General features: G+C 42.4%; 2 protein-coding genes across 4 annotated transcripts in view; both read left to right on the top strand.

The window, feature by feature from the left end:
• The window catches only part of LOC131740689 (cytochrome P450 3A29-like), a 40,755-nt gene extending 18,320 nt beyond the window's left edge, over positions 1–22,435 (top strand). The window contains exons 8-13 of the mRNA XM_059036799.2: positions 1,592–1,719; positions 5,444–5,510; positions 8,512–8,672; positions 11,091–11,317; positions 19,498–19,660; positions 22,334–22,435. Of these exons, the coding sequence (XP_058892782.1) occupies positions 1,592–1,719; positions 5,444–5,510; positions 8,512–8,672; positions 11,091–11,317; positions 19,498–19,660; positions 22,334–22,429 (842 nt within the window). The 3' untranslated portion in view covers positions 22,430–22,435. The remainder of the gene's footprint in view (positions 1–1,591; positions 1,720–5,443; positions 5,511–8,511; positions 8,673–11,090; positions 11,318–19,497; positions 19,661–22,333) is intronic.
• A 38-nt stretch (positions 22,436–22,473) lies between these two features.
• The window catches only part of LOC136791942 (cytochrome P450 3A29-like), a 62,208-nt gene continuing 57,996 nt past the window's right edge, over positions 22,474–26,685 (top strand). For all 3 annotated transcript variants that reach the window (XR_010836325.1, XM_067012148.1, XM_067012147.1), the window contains exon 1: positions 22,474–22,558. Coding sequence is in view for 2 of the 3 variants with exons in the window: in XM_067012148.1 (XP_066868249.1) it covers positions 22,551–22,558 (8 nt within the window). In the remaining variant the exon portion in view is untranslated. The remainder of the gene's footprint in view (positions 22,559–26,685) is intronic.

Below are 26,685 nucleotides of genomic sequence, written 5' to 3'. Positions count from 1 at the left end.
CAATTTTTTTCCATCTTAAACATTTTTTAAGTGTGCAGTTCAACAGTATTAAATACGTTCACATCGTTGTGTAAAAATCACCTCTGTCTATCCCCATAACTGTTTTCATCTTGTGAAACTGAAGCTCTATACCCATTAAACAATAACTCCCTGTTATTCCTTGCCCCCAGCCCCTGGTAACCACTAGTCTACTTTCTGTCTTTATGATTTTCCTAGTCTTGTTCTTTTTTTGTGTGTGTGTGGTACGCGGGCCTCTCACTATTGTCGCCTCTCCCGTTGCGGGGCACAGGCTCCGGACGCACAGGCTCAGCGGCCACGGCTCACGGGCCCAGCCGCTCCACGGCATGCATCTTCCCAGACCGGGGCATGAACCCGTGTCCCCTGCATTGGCAGGCTGACTCTCAACCACTGCGCCACCAGGGAAGCCCTCTAGTCTTGTTCTTAAACTTAGGGAAAGTTTAAGCTTCGGGGAAGCATGCAGTCTTTCATTATTAAGTATAGTGTTAGCTTAGTTTTTCGTAGATGCCTTTTCTCAAGTTGAGGAAATTCCCTTCTGTTCCTGCTTATTGAGTATTTTTATCACAAGAGAGTGTTGGGTTTTGTCACATGCTTTTTATGCATCTATTAGATGATCATGTGGTCATGGTTTTTTATTCCTTTGACATGGTTTATTATAACACTTTGTATTCCTGGGATAAACCCCACTTGGTTATGGTGTGTATCACTTTTTATATGTTGCTAGATTCAGTTTGCTAGTATTCTGTTGAGGATTTGTGCACCCATGGTGTAAGGTATGTTGGTCTGTAGCTTTCTTTACTTGTGCTGGTTTGATTGATTGATTGATTGATTGAAGCAACGTATAGTGACTTTATTTGGAAAGCCAAATTTATTTAAGTGTGTTATTTAATTTCCACATATTTGTGTGTTTCCCAATTTTCTTTCTGTTACTGATTTCTAATTACATTCCATTGTGGTGGAAACACACGCACCATATTATTTCTATCATGACTATTATTATTATTATTATTTTTTTTTTTTTTGCGGTACGCAGGCCTCTAACTGTTGTGGCCTCTCCCACTGCGGAGCACAGGCTCCAGACGCACAGGCCCAGAGGCCATGGCTCACGGGCCTAGCTGCTCCGCGGCATGTGGGGCCCTCCCGGACCGGGGCACGAACCCACGTCCCCTGCATCGGCAGGCGGACTCCCAACCACTGCACCACCAGGGAAGCCCATGACTATTATTTTTTAAACTCCACAATTAATTGAAGTAACAGATTACAGTCTGGTTTATCCAAAGAGATGCTAGTCCAAGAATTAAAGGCCATGAGGTCCCAGAATGTAATCCAGTTCCTTTGGTCAATCCAAAGATGCAGAAGGGGCCACTGATCTCACTGCTGTAGTGATGGCCCCTATATGTGGACTTGACCTTGCTCAGTCATTGGCTTCGAAGTCTGAGCAAAGGTCGTAGAGGCAATGGGTCATGATCGAGTGTCCTGGTGGTTTTACTTTTTTGATTGGTAGAGCAAATTATGATTGCTCCAAGTAAACTTTGCATTTTCAGTGTGTTTCCTTTTATCTTTTTCCCTACAGTATTCTTTCCATTCCTCACCCCAGTCTTGGAACTATTAAATATTACTCTGATTCCAAGAAGTTCTGTGAATTTTTTAACAAAGTCTGTAAAAAGGATGAAAGAGAGTCGCCTCAAAGATAAACAAAAGGTAAAGTCTGGTGGTGGTTACATGAGGGGGTTCACTTTTTGATAATTTATTGAGCTGTACACATATTTCTTATGCATATCTCTACATTTTTTAAAGGTAGGTAGAAAACTATAGTTTAGAATAGGAGGGCTCTAAAATTTGGGGGGAATGAATAAGGAGGAAGTTGGGGAAGGAAATAAGAGTATGAGCCAGAGAGCAATATTGAAATACAATAATAAGCATGCCAATTAATATGTCACTACATAACTATTATTGAGATAAGGAGTTTACCACTTTTTTTCAAAAAATGGTTAAGGGATAAAAGTTACTGATTAAAAATGATTTCACTGGTATTTCACCAAATATTAGCTTGGCAAAGAATCACTTCAGTTCCAAGCTTCCTATTTCACAGGTTGTCCAGTGGAAGGCCCTGTCAGTCACCTGATGCAGTGAAGTCATTTTAAAAGTTGAGCCCACTCATAGTTGGAGTGGGCAGGAGTCTTCTCTGGCCAATGAAGCCACGAGTGGGTTAAGCCAGCTTTGCCTTCATGAGGGCTGAAGGCCAGCACAAGTATGTCTGCAGGTCGGGACAGGGCTGGGTACTCAGGATGTCACTGAAGAATGTGTAGCATCCTGGAAGGGTGAAGGGCTTGAAGATGCTTCTACAAAAGCTGCTGCTGAACTCTGCCAATATCAGGGGATTAATTTATCTGGTCATTCATTGAGAATTAAAGTTGGAGACAAGCCTCTTAGACAGCCTCATCCACCAGAGGGCAGACAGCAGAAGCAAGAAGAACTACAGTCTTGCAGCCTGTGGAACAAAAACTACATTCACAGAAAGACAGACAAGATGAAAAGGCAGAGCACTGTGTACCAGATGAAGGAACAAGATAAAACCCCAGAAAAACAACTAAAAGAAGTGGAGATAGGCAACCTTCGAGAGAAAGAATTCAGCATAATGATAGTGAAGATGATCCAGGACCTTGGAAAAAGAATGGAGGCAAAGATCGAGAAGATGCAAGAAATGTTTAACAAAGACCTAGAAGAATTAAAGAACAAACACCTAGAAGAATTAAAGATGAACAAACAGAGATGAACAATACAATAACTGAAATGAAAACTACACTAGAAGGAATCAATAGCAGAATAACTGAGGCAGAAGAACAGATAAGTGGTCTGGAAGACAGAATGGTGGAATTCACTGCCACAGAACAGAATAAAGAAAAAAGAATGAAAAGAAATGAAGACAGCCTAAGAGACAGACCTCTGGGACAATGTTAAACACAACAACATTCGCATTATAGGGGTCCCAGAAAGAGAAGAGAGAGAGAAAGAACCCGAGAAAATATTTGAAGAGATTATAAGTTGAAAGTTTCCCTAACATGGGAAAGGAATTAGCCACCCAAGTCCAGGAACTTCAGAGAGTCCCATACAGGATAAACCCAAGGAGAAACACGCTGAGACACATAGTAATCAAATTGACAAAAATTAAAGACAAAGAAAAATTATTGAAAGCAGCAAGGGAAAAACGACAAATAACATACAAGGGAACTCCCATAAGGTTAACAACTGATTTCTCAGCAAAAACTCTACAAGCCAGAAGGGAGTGGCATGATATATTTAAAGTGATGAAAGGGAAGAACCGACAACCAAGATTACTCTACCCAGCAAGGATCTCATTCAGATTCAACGGAGAAATCAAAAGCTTTAAAGACAAGCAAAAGCTAAGAGAATTCAGCACCACCAAACCAGCTCTACAGCAAATGCTAAAGGAACTTCTCTAAGTGGGAAACACAAGAGAAGAAAAGGACCTACAAAAACAAACCCAAAACAATTAAGAAAATGGTAATAGGACCATACATATCGATAATTTATCTTAAACATGAATGGATTAAATGCTCCAACCAAAAGACACAGGCTCAGCGAATGGATACAAAAACAAGATCCATATACATGCTGTCTACAAGAGACCCACTTCCGACCTAGGGACACATACAAACTGAAAGTGAGGGCATGGAAAAAGGTATTCCATGCAAATGGAAATCAAAGCAAAGCTGGAGTAGCAATACTCATATCAGATAAAATCGACTTTAAAATAAAGAATGTTACAAGAGACAAGGAAGGACACTACATAATGATCAAGGGATCAATCCAAGAGGAAGATATAACAATTGTAAATATATATGCATCCAACATAGGAGCACCTCAATACACAAGGCAACTGCTAACAGCTATAAAAGAGGAAATCGACAATAACACAATAATAGTGAGGGACTTTAACACCTCACTTACACCAATGGACAGATCATCCAAACAGAAAATTAATAAGGAACGTGAGATTTAAATGACACAGTAGACCAGATAGATTTAATTGATATTTGTAGGACATTCCATCCAAAAACAGCAGATTACACTTCCTTCTCAAGTGTGCATGGAACATTCTCCAGTATAGATTACACCTTGGGTCAGAAATCAAGCCTCAGTAAATTTCAGAAAATTGAAATCATATCAAGCATCTTTTCTGACCACAACGCCATGAGATTAGAAATCAATTATAGGGAAAAAAACATAAAAAACACAAACACATGGAGGCTAAACAATACACTACTTAATAACCAAGAGATCACTGAAGAAATCAAAGAGGAAATTAAAAAATACCTAAAGACAAATGACTAGGAAAACATGACGATCCAAAACCTATGGGATGCAGCAAAAGCAGTTCTAAGAGGGAAGTTTATAGCTATACAAGCCTACCTCAAGAAACAAGAAACATCTCAAATAAACAACCTAACCTTACACCTAAAGCAATTAGAGAAAGCAGAACAAAAAAACCCCAAAGTTAGCAGAAGGAAAGAAATTATAAAGATCAGATCAGAAATAAATGAAAAAGAGATGAAGGAAACAATAGCAAAGACCAATAAAACTAAAAGCTGGTTCTTTGAGAAGATAAACAAAATGGATAAACCATTAGCCAGACTCATCAAGAAAAAAAGGGAGAAGACTCAAATCAATAGAATTAGAAATGAAAAAGGAGAAGTAACAACTGACACTGCAGAAACACAAAGGACCATGAGAGATTACTGCAAGCCACTCTATGCCAATAAAACGGACAACCTGGAAGAAATGGACAAATTCTTAGAAAAGCAGAACTTTCTGAGACTGAACCAGGAAGAAATAGAAAATATGAACAGACCAATCACAAGCACAGAAATTGAGACTGTGATTAAAAATCTTCCAACAAACAAAAGCCCAGGACCAGATGGCTTCACAGGTGTGGTGTGATGAGTTGGGAGATTGGGATGGACATACATGCACTAATATCTATAAAATGGATAACTAATAAGAAGCTGCTGTATAAATAAATAAATAAATAAAAGAATTAAAGTTGGAGGGAAAACAGGGACTGATGTCATGGATCTTTTCCTAAGCACACAGGTATGACAGGAGAGAGAGCAGGTAACTCTTTGGTTAAGAAGCTGTTTCAAAAGCCAGAGAAACCAAAGATCAGAGAGAGTGAGGACCAAAAAGCAGTTGGGCGTGATGGCTGGGTTTCTCTCCGGGAAACATCATGCTCTCTAAGATTTGTAGGTGGACGTTTTGGTCACTGAGGCCTCAGTCAGTTCTCGTGAGCTTCCTGCTCTTTAAGGGGCCATATTCTCAGGAAAGATGTGAGATATGCACTCCTGATTTATTTCTGACTTCACAGGTGACTTTCAGTCACTGAAATGTCTCTTTCTGCTTCTAGCACCGAGTGGATCTTCTTCAGCTGATGATTGACTCTCAGAATTCCAAAGATGTGGACACCCGTAAAGGTAATCAGGGAGAGCTTACGAGGGGCCGCTGCGGGGAGGCACAGGGCTAGGGGCTGGTTCTGAAAACGTGCAGGAAGTTTTCCAGGCAGCTGCGGATTTCTGCCAAGCTGAAGGAAGGCACACGGTCAGATAGAGATGGTAGCCAGAGGTACTTTCTAGAAGTACACAGGCACAACCTTGTTCAGAGCTCGAAGGGCAAGTGTAACAAGGATGTCATGCCCATCGGTCAGTCATGGTCTGTGGATCACCTACAGCCGGACCTCCGGGGAGCTTGTTTCCAATGTCAATTCTCAGGCTCCTCCGGACCCGGTGAGTCAGAGCCTCTGCCTGGAAATTTGCATCAAGGCTTCATCCCATCAGGAGGCACATTGCCCCAGCGTTGATGGCCTTAACTTGGAACGCTTGGCTAAAGTTGTGTTCACTAGCTTAGTCTACTGTAAAGCTCAATTTTTTCCTTTGTCATTAACAAGCACCTTATGGGGGAAGCCTTTGAGACTGGAAATATACTGTTTCTCTTCAGGTTGTCACCCACTAGTTTTACCATCCATGGATAGTTTTTGACTGAAACTATTGTTACTATGGTGGTTGCAATATGATGACCTTCTAATTCCATCATTCTTCTGTATTTATGAATTGATGTGCTTTTGTAGGGAGAGCTTTCCATTCTCCCCCAATCATTTATTTGTTTATTTATATCAGCATGATCTCATGTGTAACTAACTTACTCTCTTACATCATTCTTCATTTTGATTTTCAGGTTCTTTCAGTTTTGTCCAGTGGAGCTGTTTCAAGTGCGATCTTGTATTCTTTTTTCTTTTCTTCTTTCTTCTTTTTAAATCTTTTTTTTTTCTTTTACAGACTATTTTTTAGGGCAGCTAGGTTCACAGCAAAACTGAGTGGAAAGTGCAGAGATTTCCAGTATATACATCCTACCCCAACTACACACAGCTTCCCCACTATCAAAAGATGATACCAGAGTTGTGCACTTGTTAAAACCAATGAACGTACATTAATACATTATTATCACCCAATGTCTATAGCTGACCTTAGGGTTCATTCTTGGTGTTGTACATTCCGTGGGTTTTTGACAAATGTATAATGAGCTGTATCCACCATTACAGCACAAAGAGTATCCAGTATTCTTTAATCTATCATTTTTTGGGAACTTCCTCACTTTCTGATGTAAGACAGTCCAGGTTTCTCTTTTATTTCCCCTGAGTAGCCCTGGAATCAGCCATTTTTTCCCAAGGAACTCTGGTTCCCTTTAGTGAGCAATGGTATTTAGAAATCAAAATCTGAGATCTTAGGAATGCTCATTGCTACTAGGGTTTCTTTGCTTCTACATCCTCTCAGTGGACAGAGTTAAGAACATCAAATATATTTATACAAGACTGATGAACGTAAGGATTTCTATATCACCCATAACCAGTGATATAAACAGCCTTGCTCTTTCAAACAAGAAGGCCCTGATCTTTAGTTTATTCCATGACATGAACACTCCCACGTGGTTAATTTCAAGCTATGAATGGTCTGACAACCATCTCACAAAATTCTTGAATTTTAAAAAATTGTTCGTGAGCAGGGACGAGCTGACGCCAGCACACCACTATCAATATAGCTAAAGCTGCGTGTCGATCTTTTTCCCACTCATTTTGTCTTGTGTGTGTGTGTGTGTGTGTGTGTGTGTGTGTCATTACCTGTGGACATCCTCTGCCCCCCTTGTAGTGCAGAGACTATTGGCCCAGGACCGACCACTTTACTGAGGTGTGTGTATATGTGTGTGTGTGTGTGTGTGTGTGTGTGTGTGTGTGTGTGTCTACCCGGCCACTTTACTGGTGTGTGTGTGTGTGTGTGTGTGTGTGTGTGTGTGTGCATTGCTTGGTTGGGGCAGGTACCATATTGACCTGAGTGCTCTAAGTAACTACAGGTCCTACTTCAGTCCCATCAAATAGATGAGAGCCTGATCACGCTTCGTCTCTTGGGAGAAAATAAAAAGAGAGACCTATTTATAATTACATGGGCTGTTTAGTGAGGCTAAAGGAGAGCAAAGAGAGGGGGCGGGTACTGAGAAGATGACATTCAGGCCATGATTGAATAAGCATTGCTAATTCCACTCCCTGGACCCTATTTTTCTGTATTGCGTGCTGACTAATACCCTTCTAGGGGCACATTCTTCCTTCTGCTACTTTGATGCCATTGATTAGACTAGGGTCAGTCACAGCTCTTTTAGCTTTCGGTCAGTCTCTGTAGTTTCTGTACATATCTGAGATCCCCCAGAGCAGACTTATGCCCTAGGCCTTCCATTGCCTGATGCCTGTCAGATGTATAATCCATGCTTCTCAGGCCCGGTTTTGCTCGCAAACCATCACATATCGTGAAAGTTCTGATTCTGTAGTTCTAGTTTAGGATTGAAGACTCTGAATTTCTCGTAAGTTCCCAGATGTTGGTGATACTCATGGTCCATCAACACACTTTGAGTAGAAACAGCCTTATGTTGTTCTAAGTTCCCACAAACACGTTTAGATAAAAGATAACTTCATTTTCCCTATAATATAGCCTTAGTCGTGTAATATCTGCCAAAGAATCAAGTTTTACTTTAGCTAGAATAATTTAAATTATTCTGGAAGAGAATGTCACCCCATATTAATTACAGCTAAAGCACTTTTAGGATTCTCCAAGGGACATACTCATAGTACTGTGTAAGTTAGACGAAATTGCTGTCTCTTGAAATTACCCAGCTATGCCGTGGGGGAGGTGGTGTAGCCAGGAGCAGGGGCCGAGGAGAGTATAGACACTGGGGAAAACTGGATTCAGACCATTCTTTCTTTTTTCTGGCTCTTTAAGGAAGACATGAGAACACAAAGCACTACCAGTTTAATTTTCAGTTGCTTTTACATTTTCCCGTTAGGGATTTGGCAGTTTCATTTGGATTTCTCATCATCTAAACTGTGATGTTTTATATTGATGTGGTTTATCTAAAATGTCTCTCCTCTCCTTTTAGTTCTGTCTGACATAGAACTCATGGCCCAAAGTATTATCTTTATTTTTGCTGGCTACGAGACCACTAGCAGTTCTCTTTCCTTCGTTGCATATGAATTGGCCACTCACCCCGACGTCCAGCAGAAACTGCAGGAGGAGATTGACGCAACTTTCCCCAATAAGGTGAGAGAGAGAGGGGGAAGGTGAAGCCTTAGCAAGAATGCCTCCTCATCACTTCTTAGAATATATTTGCAAAAAGCATGAGCCTCAAATCTTTAACCTGTGCTATTTAGGAAGGATCTAAAGCGTACAAAACAAAGGGAAAAACGTAGGTTATGTGTGGCACACACAGGAATATAAGTACTGTGGAAAAAATGCTGGTACTGGCATTTCATATATTACAGTATGCCATGGAAAAATCACAATACCTCAGTGGCATCTAACAGTAAGCATTTATTGCTCCAGTGTCTGCATAGTTAGTTATCTGTTGATATGGCTGGACTTGCTTGGTTCTGGGTGTTGGCTGATGTGGGCTGGCCCTGGCTATGCAGTTGGGGTGGCTGTGCTCCACGTGTGTCTCATACCCCGCATGTCTGCTTCTCAGGGCAGCGGCAGATGGCACGAGCAGGAAGCCCAATCATGTGGGTGACTTTCAAATTTCTGCAAGCACCACACTTAGCCAACTTTCCACTGGTTCAAAGTGAGTCAGTCACCTGGCCAACCAAAGTCAGAATGGGGGGCGCCACTGGGTTAGATGCCAAAGGGCATGGACCCAGGAAGGGCTGGAGAAGTGGGACCATTCATTCAGTCAACCGCCCTGGGTAACCTGCTGACTAGGAGGAGCCTTGTAACAACAAAGGGCTTAAAGCAGGAAACGGAGGACGTGAGTTTGAGTCCTGGCTGTGGTTTTAGACAAGTTTTATCACCTTTCAGAGTCCTGGGTCCTTCAAATACAAGGTAAGGATAGATCGTAGTGCCTACCTAAGTTAGAGATGATCTGTCTTCTCTGGTAAATCTCATATTGGGGTTCTTTTGATGCAATAAGGTGAAAAGGTCACTAAGAGACAGGCTAGCTAAAGCATTGTGTTCTCCCCTTTTTATAATAATACTTATAATAACAACACTACTGGCTAACATTTGCTTCTTACGATATACGTCTATCTAAGTACTTTCTAGTTATAAATGAATCTAACCTTCATGACATTCTGTGTAAGTCAGGAGAAGCTAGGTTATGCCTCAGTAACAGGTTAGCCCTCAAATCTCAGTGGCTTTACAGAGCAGAGGTGTACTTCTAACCCACGTCTACATGGCCAGCATGGCTTGTTAGCGGAGGCTGAGAGCGGGCAGCTCCGCTCCGCAGCGTTACTCGGGGATACAGGCCGAGAGGCTCCACTTCCCGTAGCTGCCTTACCTGCAGCATGAGGGCTTCCCGTCGTCTGGGGAATAAGGGACTCGAGCGTTGCTCACTGGCTTTTCAAATGATCTGTCCCCGAACTGACGTAACGGCCTCAGGTCACAGCCCATTGGCAGAGCTGGTTTCCTGTAACTTCAGGTGGGCTGGGAAATACAGGGAGTGCATGGGTACTGCGTGAGCAGGGAGTGTCTCTGCCACACAAGCCTGTGAAGTGTCAACTCTAAGTGTCTCCGTGTAACATTGCAGAAACCTGAGCGACAGAGATGAAATACTTTCACATACTAGTCGTGTACCTAGTGGTGAAAACGCCAGCCTGTGTGCCGGGGTGTCTGTCTCCTGAGCCAACTCTTACCCTCCGCACTGTTGCCCCTTCAATATAACCCCTCGTGACAGCCACGTGTCACCCCCACTGGCCTCAGATCTCTGCCAAAAGTGGAACTCTTTGTGGTGTGAGGAGAGCTGGCCTCTGGGGCTGGAGTGGCTAGTTTCGGCCTTCGGACCTTACAGTCACCCCGAAGGGACAATAGGAGACGGTTTCAGCAGCAGAGGCTGTGGCTGAGGGTACGGTTCTCACCCTCTTGTCACTTTCCCTGGATCTGAGATTGTGTTCCTGGTAGCACCCAATCTTGCTCTTTGTTTCTGTATTTGGTTTAGAACGGAACTCGTTTCTCCCCACATTATTTATAGAGTTTTCATGTAATATAGTGCTTCCAAACTTTATATGTAATGAAAAGAATTAGCAGTCAGGAGTTTTCAACTAAAAACCTTTATGTTGAACAGGGGATTTGCTCTTTTATACATCTCTTCCCTTGGTGCAGGTGTGTGGCCTCTCTTTCGAAAGGAAACAGTGACTTTGGCACATTTCACTTGAGACTCAGGGTCATAGTCTCTTGGTCACGTTTGTTCTCGTGAGAAAGAAAATACACTAGATGATAACGTGCGGGATTTCAGGCCCTGTTTCGGGCCGTGTCCTAACATCTCCCATAGTCATAACCCCTCCACACACCTCTGCGGGCCACTGAGCGGGTCACAGCACATGACAGATACTAAAACGTCTATAAATGCTGAGGTCCTCTGCCAGCTGAAATTATTCCCTGGAGCTCCTAACAGTTCAGTAGAAGTACACAGATGGAGTTGAAGGTTGATCCGAAATCTTAGTTTATCAAAATCTCTTTTTCTCTTCTCAGGCGCCTCCCACCTGTGAGGCTCTGGTACGGATGGAGTACCTTGACATGGTGTTGAATGAAACTCTCAGACTCTTCCCGATTGCTGGTAGACTCGAGAGGGTCTGCAAGAAGGACGTGGAGGTCCACGGGGTGTTCATTCCCAAAGGCACAACAGTGGTGGTACCACTCTTCGTTCTTCACAACGACCCAGAGCTCTGGCCAGAGCCTGAGGAGTTCCGTCCCGAAAGGTACAAGACCCTGAGGAAAGGTCACCCGCCCTGATCCTTTCTGGTGCTTGCATATTTTGACAACTCTTATTATAGTTGACAAATGGGCGATCATGCAATAATTTATTTGTATATCTTTGTATCGTTGGAAGATTTTTCTCTTTAAGGGTGTTCATTATGTGAGTCAAAATTACACAAACTATAGACTAGAAAAAGAAAATTATAGCTGTCTACATTCCTAATACCTTAAGATAGGCCTCATTGATAATGTGATATATGTCCTTATGGACATGTTTCTATGCATATATCGATTTTAAAAACAGGATGGTATTATACTTTATTTGGTTTTGAACTTCTTACTTTATTTAACAGTAACGTATAAACAACATTCTATGTGTATATGTTTGTATGCATATGCCATAATTTACCTAACCACTGTCCTTCTATTTCCTTTAAGCCTTTCTCTCTGTTCTCTCTTAGCTCTCTGAATTCACCCCGTGTTCCCACATTCCATATTTTTAAACACTGGCTACATTTCCTCTAGCATTACTGTGAGTTTGCAGGCTGGGGACCCAGGGGTCTCATCCCTGGTGGTTCAGGCAGCCTCACTGAGGACGGAGGTGCACACAGGTGCCCTGGTTCTGTCTGGGGCTGCACAGCTGGGTCAGCTCCCTCCTACCTCAGTACTTGGTGACCTTCCACAGAGAGGTCCTCTGCTCTCTACATGTCTGAGATGTCCTCCTTGGATGGGTCTTGAATATCCTCTTCTGGGAATTCAGAGCCAAGATCTGGTTTGGGCACAGATTGGACCCTGGAAAGAGTTAATGCTCTCCCATTTAGTGTATGGTAAGCAAAATTTGGAATGAACTTTTTAGGCCAGTCGCTGAGATCTAGACCTTTATTACACCCTGTCAGCTCCCTGATGGCCAAGAGTTGTTCTGTTTGCCATGGTGTCCCGAGTGTTAGCACGACGGTGACACGTAGCACTTATTGACCGAAGAGTCAGAGTGGACCAAGCCCTCTGTTTTATGGGCCAGGGAACCTCTGCAGTTCCTCCAAGCTCAGTAGCTCCCTGTCCTGCAGCTTCACGAACCTGGAACCAGAGACCACTCACTGTACTTCCCTTTGATTCATTCAGTCGTCAAGCAGAGAATAAATGCTCACCTGTGGTTCAGGGACTGGGTCAGGCAGTGACCTGTGAGAAATCCAAAGGTTAGGGAAAAAGCCCATTATGGAGAATTTTTAAAATATTCACAAGTATGTGTCATTGGACACGTACACAGGAATATTCTATAGGCACAAGCCTATGAAATACTTCATTTAAAAAAAATTTTTAACATCTTTATTGGCGTATAATTCCTTTACAACAGTGTGTTAGTTTCTGTTTTATAACAAAGTGAATCAGCTCTACGTATACACATATCCCCATATCTCTTCCCTCTTGCGTCTCCCTCCCATCCTCCCTATCCCACCCCTCTAGGTGGTCACAAAGCACCGAGCTGATCTCCCTGTGCTATGCGGCTGCTTCCCACTAGCTATCTATTTTACATTTGGTAGTGTGTATAAGTCCATGCCACTCTCTCACTTCGTCCCAGCTTACCCTTCCCACTCCCCGTGTCCTCAGGTCCATTGTCTACATCTGCATCTTTATTCCTGTCCTGCCCCTAGGTTCTTCAGAACCATTTTTTTTTAGATTCCATATATATGTGTTAGCATACAGAATTTCTTTTTCTCTTTCTGACTTACTTCACTCTGTATGACAGACTCTAGGTCCATCCACCTCACTACAGATAACTCAATTTTGTTTCTTTTTATGGCTGAGTAGTATTCCATTGTATATATGTGCCACATCTTCTTTATCCATTCATCTGTTGATGGACAGTTAAGTTGCTTCCATGTCCTGGCTATTGTAAATAGAGCTGCAATGAACATTTTGGTACATGACTCTCTTTGAATTATGGTTTTCTCAGGGTATATGCCCAGTAGTGGGATTGCTGGGTCGTATGGGAGTTCTATTTTTTGTTTTTTAAGGAACCTCCATACTGTTCTCCATAGTGGCTGTATCAATTTACATTCCCACCAGCAGCACAAGAGGGTTCCCTTTTCTCCCCACCCTCTCCAGCATTTATTGTTTGTAGATTTTTTAATGATGGCCATTCTGACTGGTGTGAGGTGATACCTCATTGTAGTTTTGATTTGCATTTCTCTAATGATTAGTGATATTGAGCACTCTTTAATGTGTTTGTTGGCAATCTGTATGTCTTCTTTGGAGAAATGTCTGTTTAGGTCTTCTGCCCATTTTTGAATTGGGTTGTTTGTTTTTTTGATATTGAGCTACATGAGCTGCTTGTAAATTTTGGAGATTAATCCTTTATCAGTTGCTTCATTTGCAAATATTTTCTCCTATTATGAGGGTTGTCTTTTCATCTTGTTTATGGTTTCCTTTGCTGTGCAAAAACTTTTAAGTTTCATTAGGTCCCATTTGTTGATTTTTGTTTTTATTTCCATTTCTTTAGGAGGTGGGTCAAAAAGGATCTTGCTGTGATTGATGTCATAGAGTGTTCTGCCTGTTTTCCTCTAAGAGTTTGATAGTGTCTGGCCTTACATTTAGGTCTTTAATCCATTTTGAGTTTATTTTTGTGTATGGTGTTCGGGAGTGTTCTAATTTCATTCTTTTACATGTAGCTGTCCAGTTTTCCCAGCACCACTTATTGAAGAGGCTGTCTTTTCTCCATTGTATATCCTTACCTCCTTTGTCATAGATTAGTTGACCATAGGTGCATGGGTTTTTCTCTGGGCTTTCTATCCTGTTCCATTGATCTATATTTCTGTTTTTGTGCCAGTACCATACCGCCTTGATTACTGTAGCTTTGTAGTATAGTCTGAAGTCAGGGAGCCTGATTCCTCCAGCTCCATTTTTCTTTCTCAAGATTGCTTTGGCTATTTGGGGTCTTTTGTGTCTCCATACAAATTGTGAAAATTTATGTTCTAGTTCTGTGAACAATGCCATTGGTAGTTTGATAGGGATTGCATTGAATCTGTAGATTGCTTTGGGTAGTATAGTCATTTTCACAATGTTGATTCTACCAATCCAAGAACATGGTATATCTCTCCATCTGTTTGTATCATCTTTAATTTCTTTCATTAGTGTCTTATAGTTTTCTGCATACAGGTCTTTTGTCTCCTTAGGTAGGTTTATTCCTAGGTATTTTATTCTTTTTGTAGCAATGGTAAATGGGAGTGTTTCTTTGATTTCTCTTTCAGATTTTTCATGGTTAGTGTATAGGAATGTAAGAGATTTCTGTTCATTAATTTTTTATCCTGCTACTTTACCAAATTCATTGATAAGCTCTAGTAGTTTTCTGGTAAAGTCTTTAGGATTGTCTATGTATAGTATCATGTCATCTGCAAACAGTGACAGCTTTACTTCTTCTTTTCCAATTTGGACTCCTTTTATTTCTTTTTCTTCTCTGATTGCTGTGGCTAAAACTTCCAAAACTATGTTGAATAATAGTGGTGAGAGTGGGCAACCTTGTCTTGTTCCTGATTTTAGTGGAAATGGTTTCAGTTTTTCACCATTGAGAACGATATTGGCTGTGGGTTTGTCATATATGGCTTTTGTTATGTTGAGGTAAGTTCCCTGTATGCCTACCTTCTGGAGGGTTTTTATCATAAATGGGTGTTGAATTTTGTCAAAAGCTTTTTCTGCATCTATTGAGATGATCTTGTGGTTTTTATCCTTCAATTTGTTAATATAGTATATCACATTGATTGATTTGCATATATTGAAGAATCCTTGCATTCCTGAGATAAACCCCATTTGATCATGGTGTATGATCCTTTTATTGTGCTGTTGGATTCTGTTTGCTAGTATTTTGTTGAGCATTTTTGCATCTATGTTCATCAGTGATATTGGCCTATAGTTTTCTTTCTTTGTGACATCTTTGTCTGGTTTTGGTATCAGGGTGATGGTGGCCTTGTAGAACGAGTTTGGGAGTGAACCTCCCTCTGCTATATTTTGGAAGAGTTTGAGAAGGATAGGTGTTAGCTGTTCTCTATGTGTTTGATAGAATTCACCTGTGAAGCCATCTGGTCCTGGGCTTTTGTTTGTTGGAAGATTTTTAATCACAGTCTCAATTTCTGTGCTTATGATTGGTATGTTTATATTTTCTATTTCTTCCTGGTTCAGTCTCAGAAAGTTCTGCTTTTCTAAGAATTTGTCCATTTCTTCCAGGTTGTCAGTTTTATTGGCATAGAGTGGCTTGTAGCAATCTCTCATGATCCTTTGTATTTCTGCAGTGTCAGTTGTTACTTCTCCTTTTTCATTTTTAATTCTATTGATTTGAGTCTTCTCCCTTATTTTCTTGATGAGTCTGGCTAATGGTTTATCCATTTTGTTTATCTTCTCAAAGAACCAGCTTTTAGTTTTATTGGTCTTTGCTATTGTTTCCTTCATCTCTTTTTCATTTATTTCTGATCTGATCTTTATGATTTCTTTCCTTCTGCTAACTTTGGGTTTTTTTTATACTTCTTTCTCTAATTGCTTTAGGTGTAAGGTTAGGTTGTTTATTTGAGATGTTCTTGTTTCTTGAGGTAGGCTTGTATAGCTATAAACTTCCCTTTTAGAACTGCTTTTGCCGTATCCCATAGGTTTTGGATCGTCGTGTTTTCCTAGTCATTTGTCTCTAGGTATTTTTTAAATTTCCTCTTTGATTTCTTCAGTGATCTCTTGGTTATTAAGTAGTGTATTATTTAGCCTCCATGTGTTTGTGTTTTTTACGTTTTTTTCCCTATACTTGATTTCTAATCTCATGGTGTTGTGGTCAGAAAAGATGCTTGATATGATTTCAATTTTCTGAAATTTACTGAGGCTTGATTTCTGACCCAAGATGTAATCTATCCTGGAGAATGTTCCATGCGCAGTTGAGAAGGAAGTGTTATCTGCTATTTTTGGATGGAATGTCCTACAAATATCAATTAAATCTATCTGGCCTACTGTGTCATTTAAAGCCTGTGTTTCCTTATTAATTTTCTGTTTGGATGATCTGTTCATTGGTGTAAGTGAGGTGTTAAAGTACCCCACTATTACTGTGTTACTGTCGATTTCCCCTTTTATGGCTGTTAGCATTTGCCTTATGTATTGAGGTGCTCCTACATTGGGTGCATAAATATTTACAATTGTTATATCTTCCTCTTGGATTGATCCCTTGATCATTATGTAGTGTCCTTCTTTGTCTCTTATTATAGTCTTTATTTTAAAGTCTATTTTGTCTAATATGAGAATTGCTACTCCAGCTTTGTTTTGATTTCCAGTTGCATGGAATATCTTTTTCCATCCCCTCACTTTCAGTCTGTATGTGTCCCTAGGTGTGAAATGGGTCCCTTGTAGACAGCATATATATGGTTCTTGTTTTTGTATCCATTCAGCCAGTCTGTGTCTTTTGGTTGGAGCATTTAATCCATTTACATTTAAGGTAGTTATCAATATGTATGTTCCTATTACCATTTTCTTAATTGTTTTGGGTTTGTTATTGTAGGTCTTTTCCTTCTCTTGTGTTTCCTGCCTGGAGAAGTTCCTTTAGCATTTGTTGTAAAGCTGGTTTTGTGGTGCTGAATTCTCTTAGCTTTTGCTTGTCTGTAAAGGTTTTAATTTCTCCATCAAATCTGAATGAGATCCTTGCTGGGTACAGTAATCTTGGTTGTAGGTTTTTCCCTTTCATCACTTAAAAAATGTCCTGCCACTCCCTTCTGGTTTGTAGAGTTTCTGCTGAAAGATCAACTGTTAACCTTATGGGGATTCCCTTGTATATTATTTGTTGTGTTTCCCTTGCTGCTTTTAATATTTTTTCTTTGTATTTAATATTTGATAGTTTGATTAATATATGTCTTGGCATGTTTCTCCTTGGATTTATCCTATATGGGACTCTCTGTGCTTCCTGGACTTGGGTGGCTGTTTCCTTTCCCATATGAGGGAAGTTTTCGACTATAATCTCTTCAAATATTTTCTCAGTCCCTTTCTTTTTCTCTTCTTCTTCTGGGACCCCTATAATTCGAATGTTGGTGTGTTTAACTTTGTCCCAGAGGTCTCTGAGACTGTCCTCAATTCTTTTCATTCTTTTTTCTTTATTCTGCTCTGCAGTAGTTATTTCCACTATTTTATCTTCCAGGTCACTTATCTGTTCTTCTGCTTCAGTTATTCTGCTATTGATTCCTTCTAGAGAATTTTAAATTTCATTTATTGTGTTGTTCATCATTGTTTGTTTGCTCTTTAGGTCTTCTAGGTCCTTGTTAAACATTTCTTGTATTTCCTCCATTCTATTTCCAAGATTTTGTATCATCTTTACTGTCATTACTTGAATTCTTTTTCAGGTAGACTGCCTATTTCCTCTTCATTTGTTTGGTGTGATGGGTTTTTACCTTGCTCCTTCATCTGCTGTGTGTTTCTCTGTCTTCTCATTTTGCTTAACTTACTGTGTTTGTAGTCTCCTTTTCGCAGGCTGCAGGTTCATAGTTCCCATTGTTTTTGGTGTCTGCCCCCAGTGGCTATGGTTGGTTCAGTGGGTTGTGTAGGCTTCCTGGTGGAGGGGACTAGTGCCTGTGTTCTGGTGGATGAGGCTGGATCTTGTCTTTCTGGTGGGCAGGACTGCGTCTGGTGGTGTGTTTTGGGGTGTCTGTGACCTTATTATGATTTTAGGCAGCCTCTCTGCTAACGGGTGGGGTTGTGTTCCTGTCTTGCTGGTTGTTTGGCATAGGGTGTCCAGCACTGTAGCTTGCTGGTCGTTGAGTGGAGCTGGGTCTTAGCGTTGAGATGGAGATCTCTGGGAGAGCTTTTACCGTTTGATATTACGTGGAGCCAGGAGGTCTCTGGTGGACCAATGTCCTGAACTCAGCCCTCCCACCTCAGAGGCACAGGCCTGACACCTGGCCAGAGCATGAAGACCCTGTCAGCCACATGGAATTATCAAGATAGTGGTCACTGGCAAGTGAAACCGCAAGAGAAGAGGCCCGGGCTATGCCTGGTCCTGCTGAGCAATTTTCAGACTTCAGCTCATTCTGGCAAGAGGGCAACGGGGTCAGCGAGGCAGGGTGGGGTCCGTGAGGCGGGCGGCGCTCAGCCGGTGCGTGGCCTGAGGGGAAGGCCAACGGCGGCCCAGTCTCTGGCCTCCTGCAGCTGCGGCCTCTTTGGGGTCTCCCTCCTGGTGTCAGCTCGCTCTCACTCCTGCTTTGGCGGCTGTGCCTTTACCCTGAGCTTCTTCAGTAGGCGAATGCTCCCTGAGGTGAGGCACAAAAAGTGTGGGCCTGGCTGCAGCGCGAGAAAAGGGGGTGGAGCCACCTAAAATACTTTCAATGTACCTGTATGTGCACATTCCCTGCTTAACAGCCATCAGCCCATGTCTCTGTCCCATCCACGTGCCACTGCTGCCTTCTCCATGTCATTTTAAGTCACATTGTCTGTAAATATTACAAAACGTTTTGCAAAATAGGGCCTCTTTAAAATGTACATAACTGCAACGCCATTATCACTTTCCCCAAATATACATTTTTTCCTTGACATATTCAAATATCGAGGGGTCAAATTTGAATAGAACAGAGGTCTAACCATCAAGGAATTTATAGGCTAGTGGAACAGATAGACAAGGACATCAGTGATTATTCTGGAGTAGAGTCCTATGCCCATGTACATATTCTGACCTAAGCATCCCCTGTGTGTGGGAGAGAAAGACAGAGAAACAGACAGAGAACAACACAAGGGAATTAGAAGGGAAAGGAGAGGAAAATAATTGAAAAATAACAATTTAAATACTCAGAGACGTTTCTCCAGCTTCCTTCCCCCATGAGCACGTGACCAACATAAGTGGGCGTGGAGATGGGAACCCATGTTTCCTTCAGTCAGTCTCATTTCCTAACTGCCATTCAGAGTGTGAACATCTCACCACCCTGAATGTCATTTTAGTGTTTAAGGAGAAATTTTCTTTAAACAGCATTTATCTCATCTCCTCAACAGGACTGAAATCTCCTGTAGAGTCAGGAGAATGGGAAGGGTCCATTCTCACACAAAATAACCACAGCAGGATTCAATGACTAGACCACACAGGTATCTCTTATGCTACTGGTCCAAGAGTTAAGTGAAAACCTCACATCTGGAGCTATTGTGGTTTTTCTGTTCCATTAACTTGTTTCATCTACTTTTATGGTTACAGGTTCAGTAAGAAGAACAAGGAGAGCATAAATCCTTACACATACCTGCCTTTTGGTACTGGACCCCGAAACTGCATTGGCATGAGATTTTCTATGATGAGCATGAAACTTGCTCTCGTCAGAATCCTGCAGAACTTCTCCTTCAGACCTTGTAAAGAAACACAGGTCAGTAGTTAATTTTCTGCATGAATAACGTTTTATTGGGAGTTTGTTTCTTTAACTGATGGGTCTCTATATATCTAAGCATGTTATCAATTCAAAGAGTAATGTATTCTGTTAGCCAGAGAATCTGGAGCCCTCTGAAATCTTTAATGGTCAATCATCCATGGAGGCTAAGTCTGTGGCTTTATAAAGCCCCAACTATAAAGGTCATCTAGAGTCAATGCAGTTAGCATGAGATGATTATACACAGTGCATTGAACTTCAGAAATATCTTAAATGTGGTTTCAAGTCCACTGGAAGGAAGGGGAAGTGTGTGCACAGCCATGAGAGCACACGCTGAAGAGTCATGGCTTTTCAGTGATGCTCTTCTCCACCAGAACTTACAGAAGCTCTCCTGACAGTGGTCCTCAGCCTCTGCTTGTATAATGAAATTATTGTGGTGCTTTAAAAAATCCTGATGCCCAGGTCATCTCATTTATCCTAAAATCATTCGCCCGGAGTGCGGCCTTCAAAGCGGCCCCACTGATTCTCCTGTGCAGCCGCGGTGAGAACCCCTGATTGGAAGCATTTCCGCCAGGTGTGAAGGACTCCCACCGCCCCCTCACCTTCCAGGGGTGCTGCTGCCGTCGAGATGGGCTCCCTTTACATTCTCCTAATAACTCTATGTGTGCTCTGCCCCGCCCTCCCCCCCCGATTCTGTTCTCCCCCTTCAAGTTCTAGCTCAATCCCGGGGCCCTCCATGGAGCCTTCCCCACCCAGTCCACAGCCCATCTCTCCCCTCGGCTCTGTTATCAGGCACCACAGGCTGGCATCATGGATCCTATCCCTTAACTTAACACTTGGTCATGGAACCGTCCAGTTTGGTTCTTATGTTCTCTTTGCCCCTAAGAATGCCCTTAACTCTAGCTCCTCATTTTATTCCTTTTGTAAACTCTGAACGATGCCTCCCAGTCGCCCAGCAAATGCTTAAGGAGTTAGATGTGCAGTTGATTAGAGTTCTTGGATACAAATTGTGAACAATTTGAACTTTTGAACTTTAACAGATGACATTTGTGTACATGCCTGGTGTACATGTGTATGTCTATCTGCAGGGGACATATATGCATGTCATTCGAAATTTTAAAATAACAAGGTGTTACATTTATAGAAAGATCTGGAATCTCTCCTCCGAAGAACACAAAGAACAGTTACCATTTTTTCATCTCAAGTACGGCCCTATAAGAAGGCTTATTTCTAGGAGTCACACATTTAATAAGCATCTCCTCCCCTTGGGTAGGCTTTCTCAGGGAAGAGGAGGATAGAGACTGTTTCCACTTTACGTGTGGGCATCTGTGTGGCCGTCCTGTAGGTGTGTACAGACAGGGGACTCAGCCCCGAGAGAAAGGGGGCCTCTGGCACCCCTGGGAAGGGCAGATGCTCCCTGAAGCTCCACCCAGGCACCCACAGGCTGGCGCTTCTCCCTCCACGACAGTTTGCTTGCCTGTCAGTCAACTGAGATTAGAAGGTCACTGTTGGTTCCCCCGACTCTGGAGGAGCGACTGGGTGAGAAAGGGGCTAAAAGTCTCAGACCAAACACTGTGGTCGTCAGAAGTTCACCATTCGCACCACACTTGGAGCCAGCAGGTGTTAAGAAACAGGCATAATGCTTCACAACGACCTCTTCCCATCATGAAACTGGGTGGATTCTACTGGGAAAGGTGATTGGATGCTTTAGAAGTGGAGGAATGTGCTTACAATGAAAATTGTAACACCTACTCAGGATTACCTTGTAAGTTCCAACACACACAAAATTACCTCTATATCCTTTTCTGAGAAATTTTGCCGTAATGCCCAAGAATCTGATATGTTTTTAAAACTCAGTATTTTTGCTTAAAACTTAAATCAATAAAGAACACAGGCCAACCTGATTTTGTATCAAGCCTGGTACAGAATAGGTACTCAGTAGTTATTTTGCTGAATGAATGATGGATGAATGCTTTCACTCTCCCTCTTGACACAGCTTATAGAATAAATATAAAGAATCAAAGATAGGTAGGGAAAATTGAATGAAGGTGTGCAAAAGGTACAAACTTCCAGTTACAAATAAATACTAGGGTTATAATGCAAAACATGATGACTATTGTTAATATTGCTGTATGGTATAAGAGAGTAGGTCCTAAGCGTTCTCACAAAGGGAAAATATTTCTTTCTCTTTTCCTTTCCTATCTATATGGGATGATGGATGTTAACAAAACTGTGGTAATAATTTGATAATATATGTATAAGTCAAATGATTATGCTGTACACCTTAAATTTAAGCACTGCTATAAGTCAACTATATTGCAATAAAAATGGAAGTTAAATTCTGATAGGACATGAAAAGGGAATACCGTGAACAACTGTATTCACATATGTTTTATCATATACGTTAAATAGACCAAGTCTCTGAAAGACACAAACTATTAACATTCAGTCAAGAAAATATAGACATCCTGGCTGTCCCTATATCTGTCCCTCTATCTATCAAACATACTGAATCGGTAGTTTAAAAAAAATCAAATATACATGATGCTAAAAGTAGCTTTTACATGTTTGTAAAGAAAACATGATTGTCCATAATGTATCTTGTCTACTTTGCTTTTTTTTGTTGGTGGGGCTCCATTAATCGGTTCTCATGTGTTTGTTTAAATGCTGCAGATCCCCCTGAAATTGTCCACTCGAGGACTTACGCAACTGCAAAAACCTATTGTTCTAAAGGTTGTGTCAAGAGATGCGACCATAAGTGGAGCCTGACTTTCTCGAAGGACGTGGGCTTTGATCCTCAAGGAAGCTGTATCCGAGAACACCTGAGACTTGACTTACTTCGTGATAAAACCATTAAATGAAGATGGGCTTCACCTGCTTCCCCTGATGGATGACTAGGTATTCTGCACAATCATTTAGCTTTCTCACTGTCTATGTGGAGTGTTATATATTGCGTCTTATAAAGGAGGTGACAAGTAAGCGCTGGGTACTCGACTTCATGGGTTCTCCTAGGACCATCTACTCCTCCTGAGCACTGATCAGAATGAAAATTTCTCACAAACTCTAATGAAAATAAGAATGATTGTGGTGACTGAAGTAGTGACATTTATGTCACAGATTTTATTTTGAATATTCTAAATTAAATATTACATTGAGCAAGTCAATAAATACCTCTTTACAAAAATATTATCTGATGCCTTTGTGCACATTAGGGGGAATGTATACAGCAGAATCAGGGAGACTCAGGGGCTAAATGCTTCTGACCGTCACAATCCCTGGTGGGTGGGGCCTTTTAAAAACTCCAGGTTGACATATTAAATAGGTAAGAGTTCATTGGCTGTGACTTTGCCCAGTGCTTAGAAATCTGCCTTTTAAATCTACCTTTGTAGTTTAAATCTACCTGTTTTTGAGCACATATGTTTTCTTTCTTTCTTTTTAAAAATTTATTTATTTATTTATTTATTTATTTTTGGTTGCGTTCGGTCTTCTTTGCTGCGAGTGGGCTTTCTCTAGTAGCGGCGAGCGGGGGCTACTCTTCACTGCAGTGCGCAGGCTTCTCATTGTGTTGGCTTCTCTTGTTGCAGGGCATGGGCTCTAGATGCACGGGCTTCAGTAGTTGCAGAACGCGGGCTCAGTAGTTGTGGCACACGGGCTTAGTTGCTCCACGGCATGTGAGATCTTCCCGGACCCAGGGCTCCAACCCATGTCCCCTGCGTTGGCAGGCGGGTTCTTAACCACTGCGCCGCCAGGGAAGCCCCGGAGCCACGTATGTTTTCATACCTCTTTGTATTCTGTCCTCGACTCCCAACTGTCTTAATGCAATGAACGTGGAATAAAGGTGGCTGATTGGTCAGTTGATTGGGCAGAAAGGCTACCAGCACTGGTCAGTTTCATCTGGTATCAGAAGCAGCACAGGGCTCTTCCTTTCCCTCCCTTTTCCTTCCCCTGCCTTGCCTTCCTGGATAATCCAGCCCTAAGCCAGTAAGTGGGGCACAGAACATGGGCAGCCTCTCCCTGCAGCGCGGAAGCAGAGAAGGGCGCACAGTGACTCCAAGTCAGAGACAAAGTAGGGAATAGAGGGTGTCCACAGGGATGGAAGCCCGGCCTGGGTGTGGGAATCCAAAATACCCACTCACAGGGGTGGCCTGTAACAGCAGCCAGAGCCTAAATAGGGTGTGGAGAACCCAACTAGGGTAAGGGGAGGGGGCATCATGAGTGGAAAAGGATGGATCATGGCTTGGGTACATAAAGGAGGGGTGATCAAGTAAGTAAACATATAAAGGATGGTGGAAGGCAGAATTCTCACTGTTGGAGAAGAGAGCCACTGATTCAGAGAGGGAGAAAACCGGAATAAACCCCGTGGAGTCAGCGATTGAAACTGAACATATCAGTGTAAATCCATGCTTTTCTTTTTTTTTTTAAAGTTTTTATTTTATATTTGAGTATAGCTGATCAACAATGTTGTGAGGGCTTCCCTGGTGACGCAGTGGTTAAGAATACGTCTGCCAATGCAGGGGACATGGGTTCGAGCCCTGGTCCGGGAAGATCCCACGTGCCGTGGGGCAACTAAGCCCGTGCGCCACAACTACTGAGCCTGCGCTCTAGAGCCCACGAGCCACAACTACTGAAGCCCGCGCACCTAGACCCCGTGCTCCTCAACAAGAGAAGCCACCGCAATGAGAAGCCCACGCACGGCAACAAAGAGTAGCCCCGCTCCCGGCAACTAGAGGATGCCCACGCAGCAACAAAGACCCACCGCAGCCAAAAATAAAAAACAATTAAGTAAATAAATTTATAAAAACAAAACAAAACAATGTTGTGATAGTTTCAGGTGCACAGCAAATGGACTCCGCCATATATCCATTCTCCCCCAACCCCCCTCCCATCCAGGCTGCCACATAACATTGAGCAGAGTTCCCTGTGCTCTACAGTAGGTCCTTGTTTGTTATCCATTTTAAACATAGCAGTGTGTACAGGTCAATCCCAAACTCTCGACTATCCCCCCACCCCGTAATGATAAGCTTGTTCTCTAAGTCTGTGAGTCTGGTTCTGTTTTGTAAATAGGTTCATTTGTATCATTTCTTTTTAGAGTCTGCATATAAGGGTTATACAATATTTCTCTTTCTCTGTCTGACTTACTTCGCTCAGTATGACAATCTCTAGGTCCATCCATGTTGCTGCAAATGGCATTATTTCATTCTTTTTAATGGCTGAGTAATATTCCGTCGTATATATGTACCACATCTTCTTTATCCATTCTTGTGTCGATGGAAATAGGTTGCTTCCATGTCCTAGCTATTGTAAATAGTGCTGCAATGAACACTGGGGTGTATGTATCCTTTTGGGCCATGTTTTTCTCCAGATACATGCCTAGAAGTGGGATTGCAGGGTCATATTAAATCCATGCTTTTCTATGTAGTTAGATGATAGTAGATGATATAGACAGATGATAGATAGACAGATAGATAGATAGATAGATAGATGATAGATGACAGAGAGAGAGTTACAGATATAGATAGGTATGTGTGTGTGTTTGTGTAACTACAAAAACACGTAACACCTACTGCTTTCCACGGATATAGTGTAGAAACAGTAACACCCTAATAGCAATAAGCATACCTTGCGCCTAGATCTTGGATTATAAATATCACTTTCCACTGAAAGGAATTGGGCTCCTTAGAGAAATGGCTGATTCCAGGGCTGGGAAAGTACATCATGACAATGGACCGTCTTGGGCTAGAAAGCAAGGAAATGTAAACATTGAGGGGCATGTGTCCAAAGGACCCAGAAGCCAGCCTGAGGGGCTTCCACTGCCCAAATCAGGGACCATTAGAGCAGCATAATAAATAAGGATAGTAAGAGCTGCTAAGCCATTCAAGAAAATAGGAAAACATGAGTACATGCAGATATATGTAAATAAATTAATGAATGAATGGCAATTTGAGGAGGAAACTTACATAGCTTCAAAGCAGTGCTGCTCAAAATTCCCGTGAATTATAGAGGGGAAGGGGTAGCCAGAGCGGAGGAAGCTGGCAGACAGCCCTTTCCTCATCAGAGAGCAGCTCGGGGGCGGGGGGACTCGATCGTGCTTCACCTGATGGGACTCAGTGAGAAGAACTCGTCTCACCTGTGTGCTATTCCTGCCAAGGAGGCAAACCTGAAGCAGATCCGGAGAAGAGGCAGGCAAACCCAAGCGGAGGAACATTCTCCTGCTCGTCTGTAACGGTTTGGAATCTTCGAAGGAGTCAACGTCTTGAAAACCGAAGATAGACTGAAAATGTTCCAGACGAAGGAGACCACAGAGAGGCGACATCTCAGCGCAGCTCGAGGGCTGGGTCCTTCTGCTACAAGGACGTTGTTGGGACAGGTGGGGAACTGGGGGCTCTGAGGTTAGACGGCAGTGATGTGTCAGCGTTAACTTCCTGACTTGGAGGTCGTATCGTGGTCATGTAGACATGTCGTCGTCTGTGGGAGACTCGGGGGGTGTGAAATATCAGGTTGGCGACTTACTGTGAGATGGGTCAGGAAAATGGTTCTTTCAAAAGATTCTTCAGTACGTTTGTGATTGTGGGGAGAGGGTCACAAAGGCAGCTTCCTTTGGGCTTATACAGCTCTCCCCACTCTCTCACCTTAGTTTTCTTTGTCTTATTTTATTCTAAGGAGGCAGCGCCACACCGTGACCAAGGAGTGGCTCTGAAGCTGGAGCTCCTGAGTTTAAAATCCCAGGACTGTCCGTCCAGGACTGAGTCTAGACTAATCAGTGGCTTTGGGCAAATGAGACAAGCCCTCCATCCCTTGCATTGCTTGGCCCACAGAGTTGGGGCTGAATTTCAGTGCTTCTGTGCCCCTCAGCTGAACGCCACTGTGCACACATTAGCTCGGGCTCAGCCACTGTCTTAGGTCGGGTTCCCCAAAAGCAGGGCCTGAGGGCTCTGGCACAAAGAGTTTACTGAGAGAGTGATCTCAGGGGAAGGGAATGAGAGGAGCGGAGTAGGCAAGGGGTAAAGCTGGGTGAAGACGTGCTC

This window comes from Kogia breviceps, chromosome 14, assembly GCF_026419965.1.
Source record: "Kogia breviceps isolate mKogBre1 chromosome 14, mKogBre1 haplotype 1, whole genome shotgun sequence".
Classification (NCBI taxonomy): domain Eukaryota; kingdom Metazoa; phylum Chordata; class Mammalia; order Artiodactyla; family Physeteridae; genus Kogia; species Kogia breviceps.
This window is presented reverse-complemented; position numbering and strand designations above follow the sequence as displayed.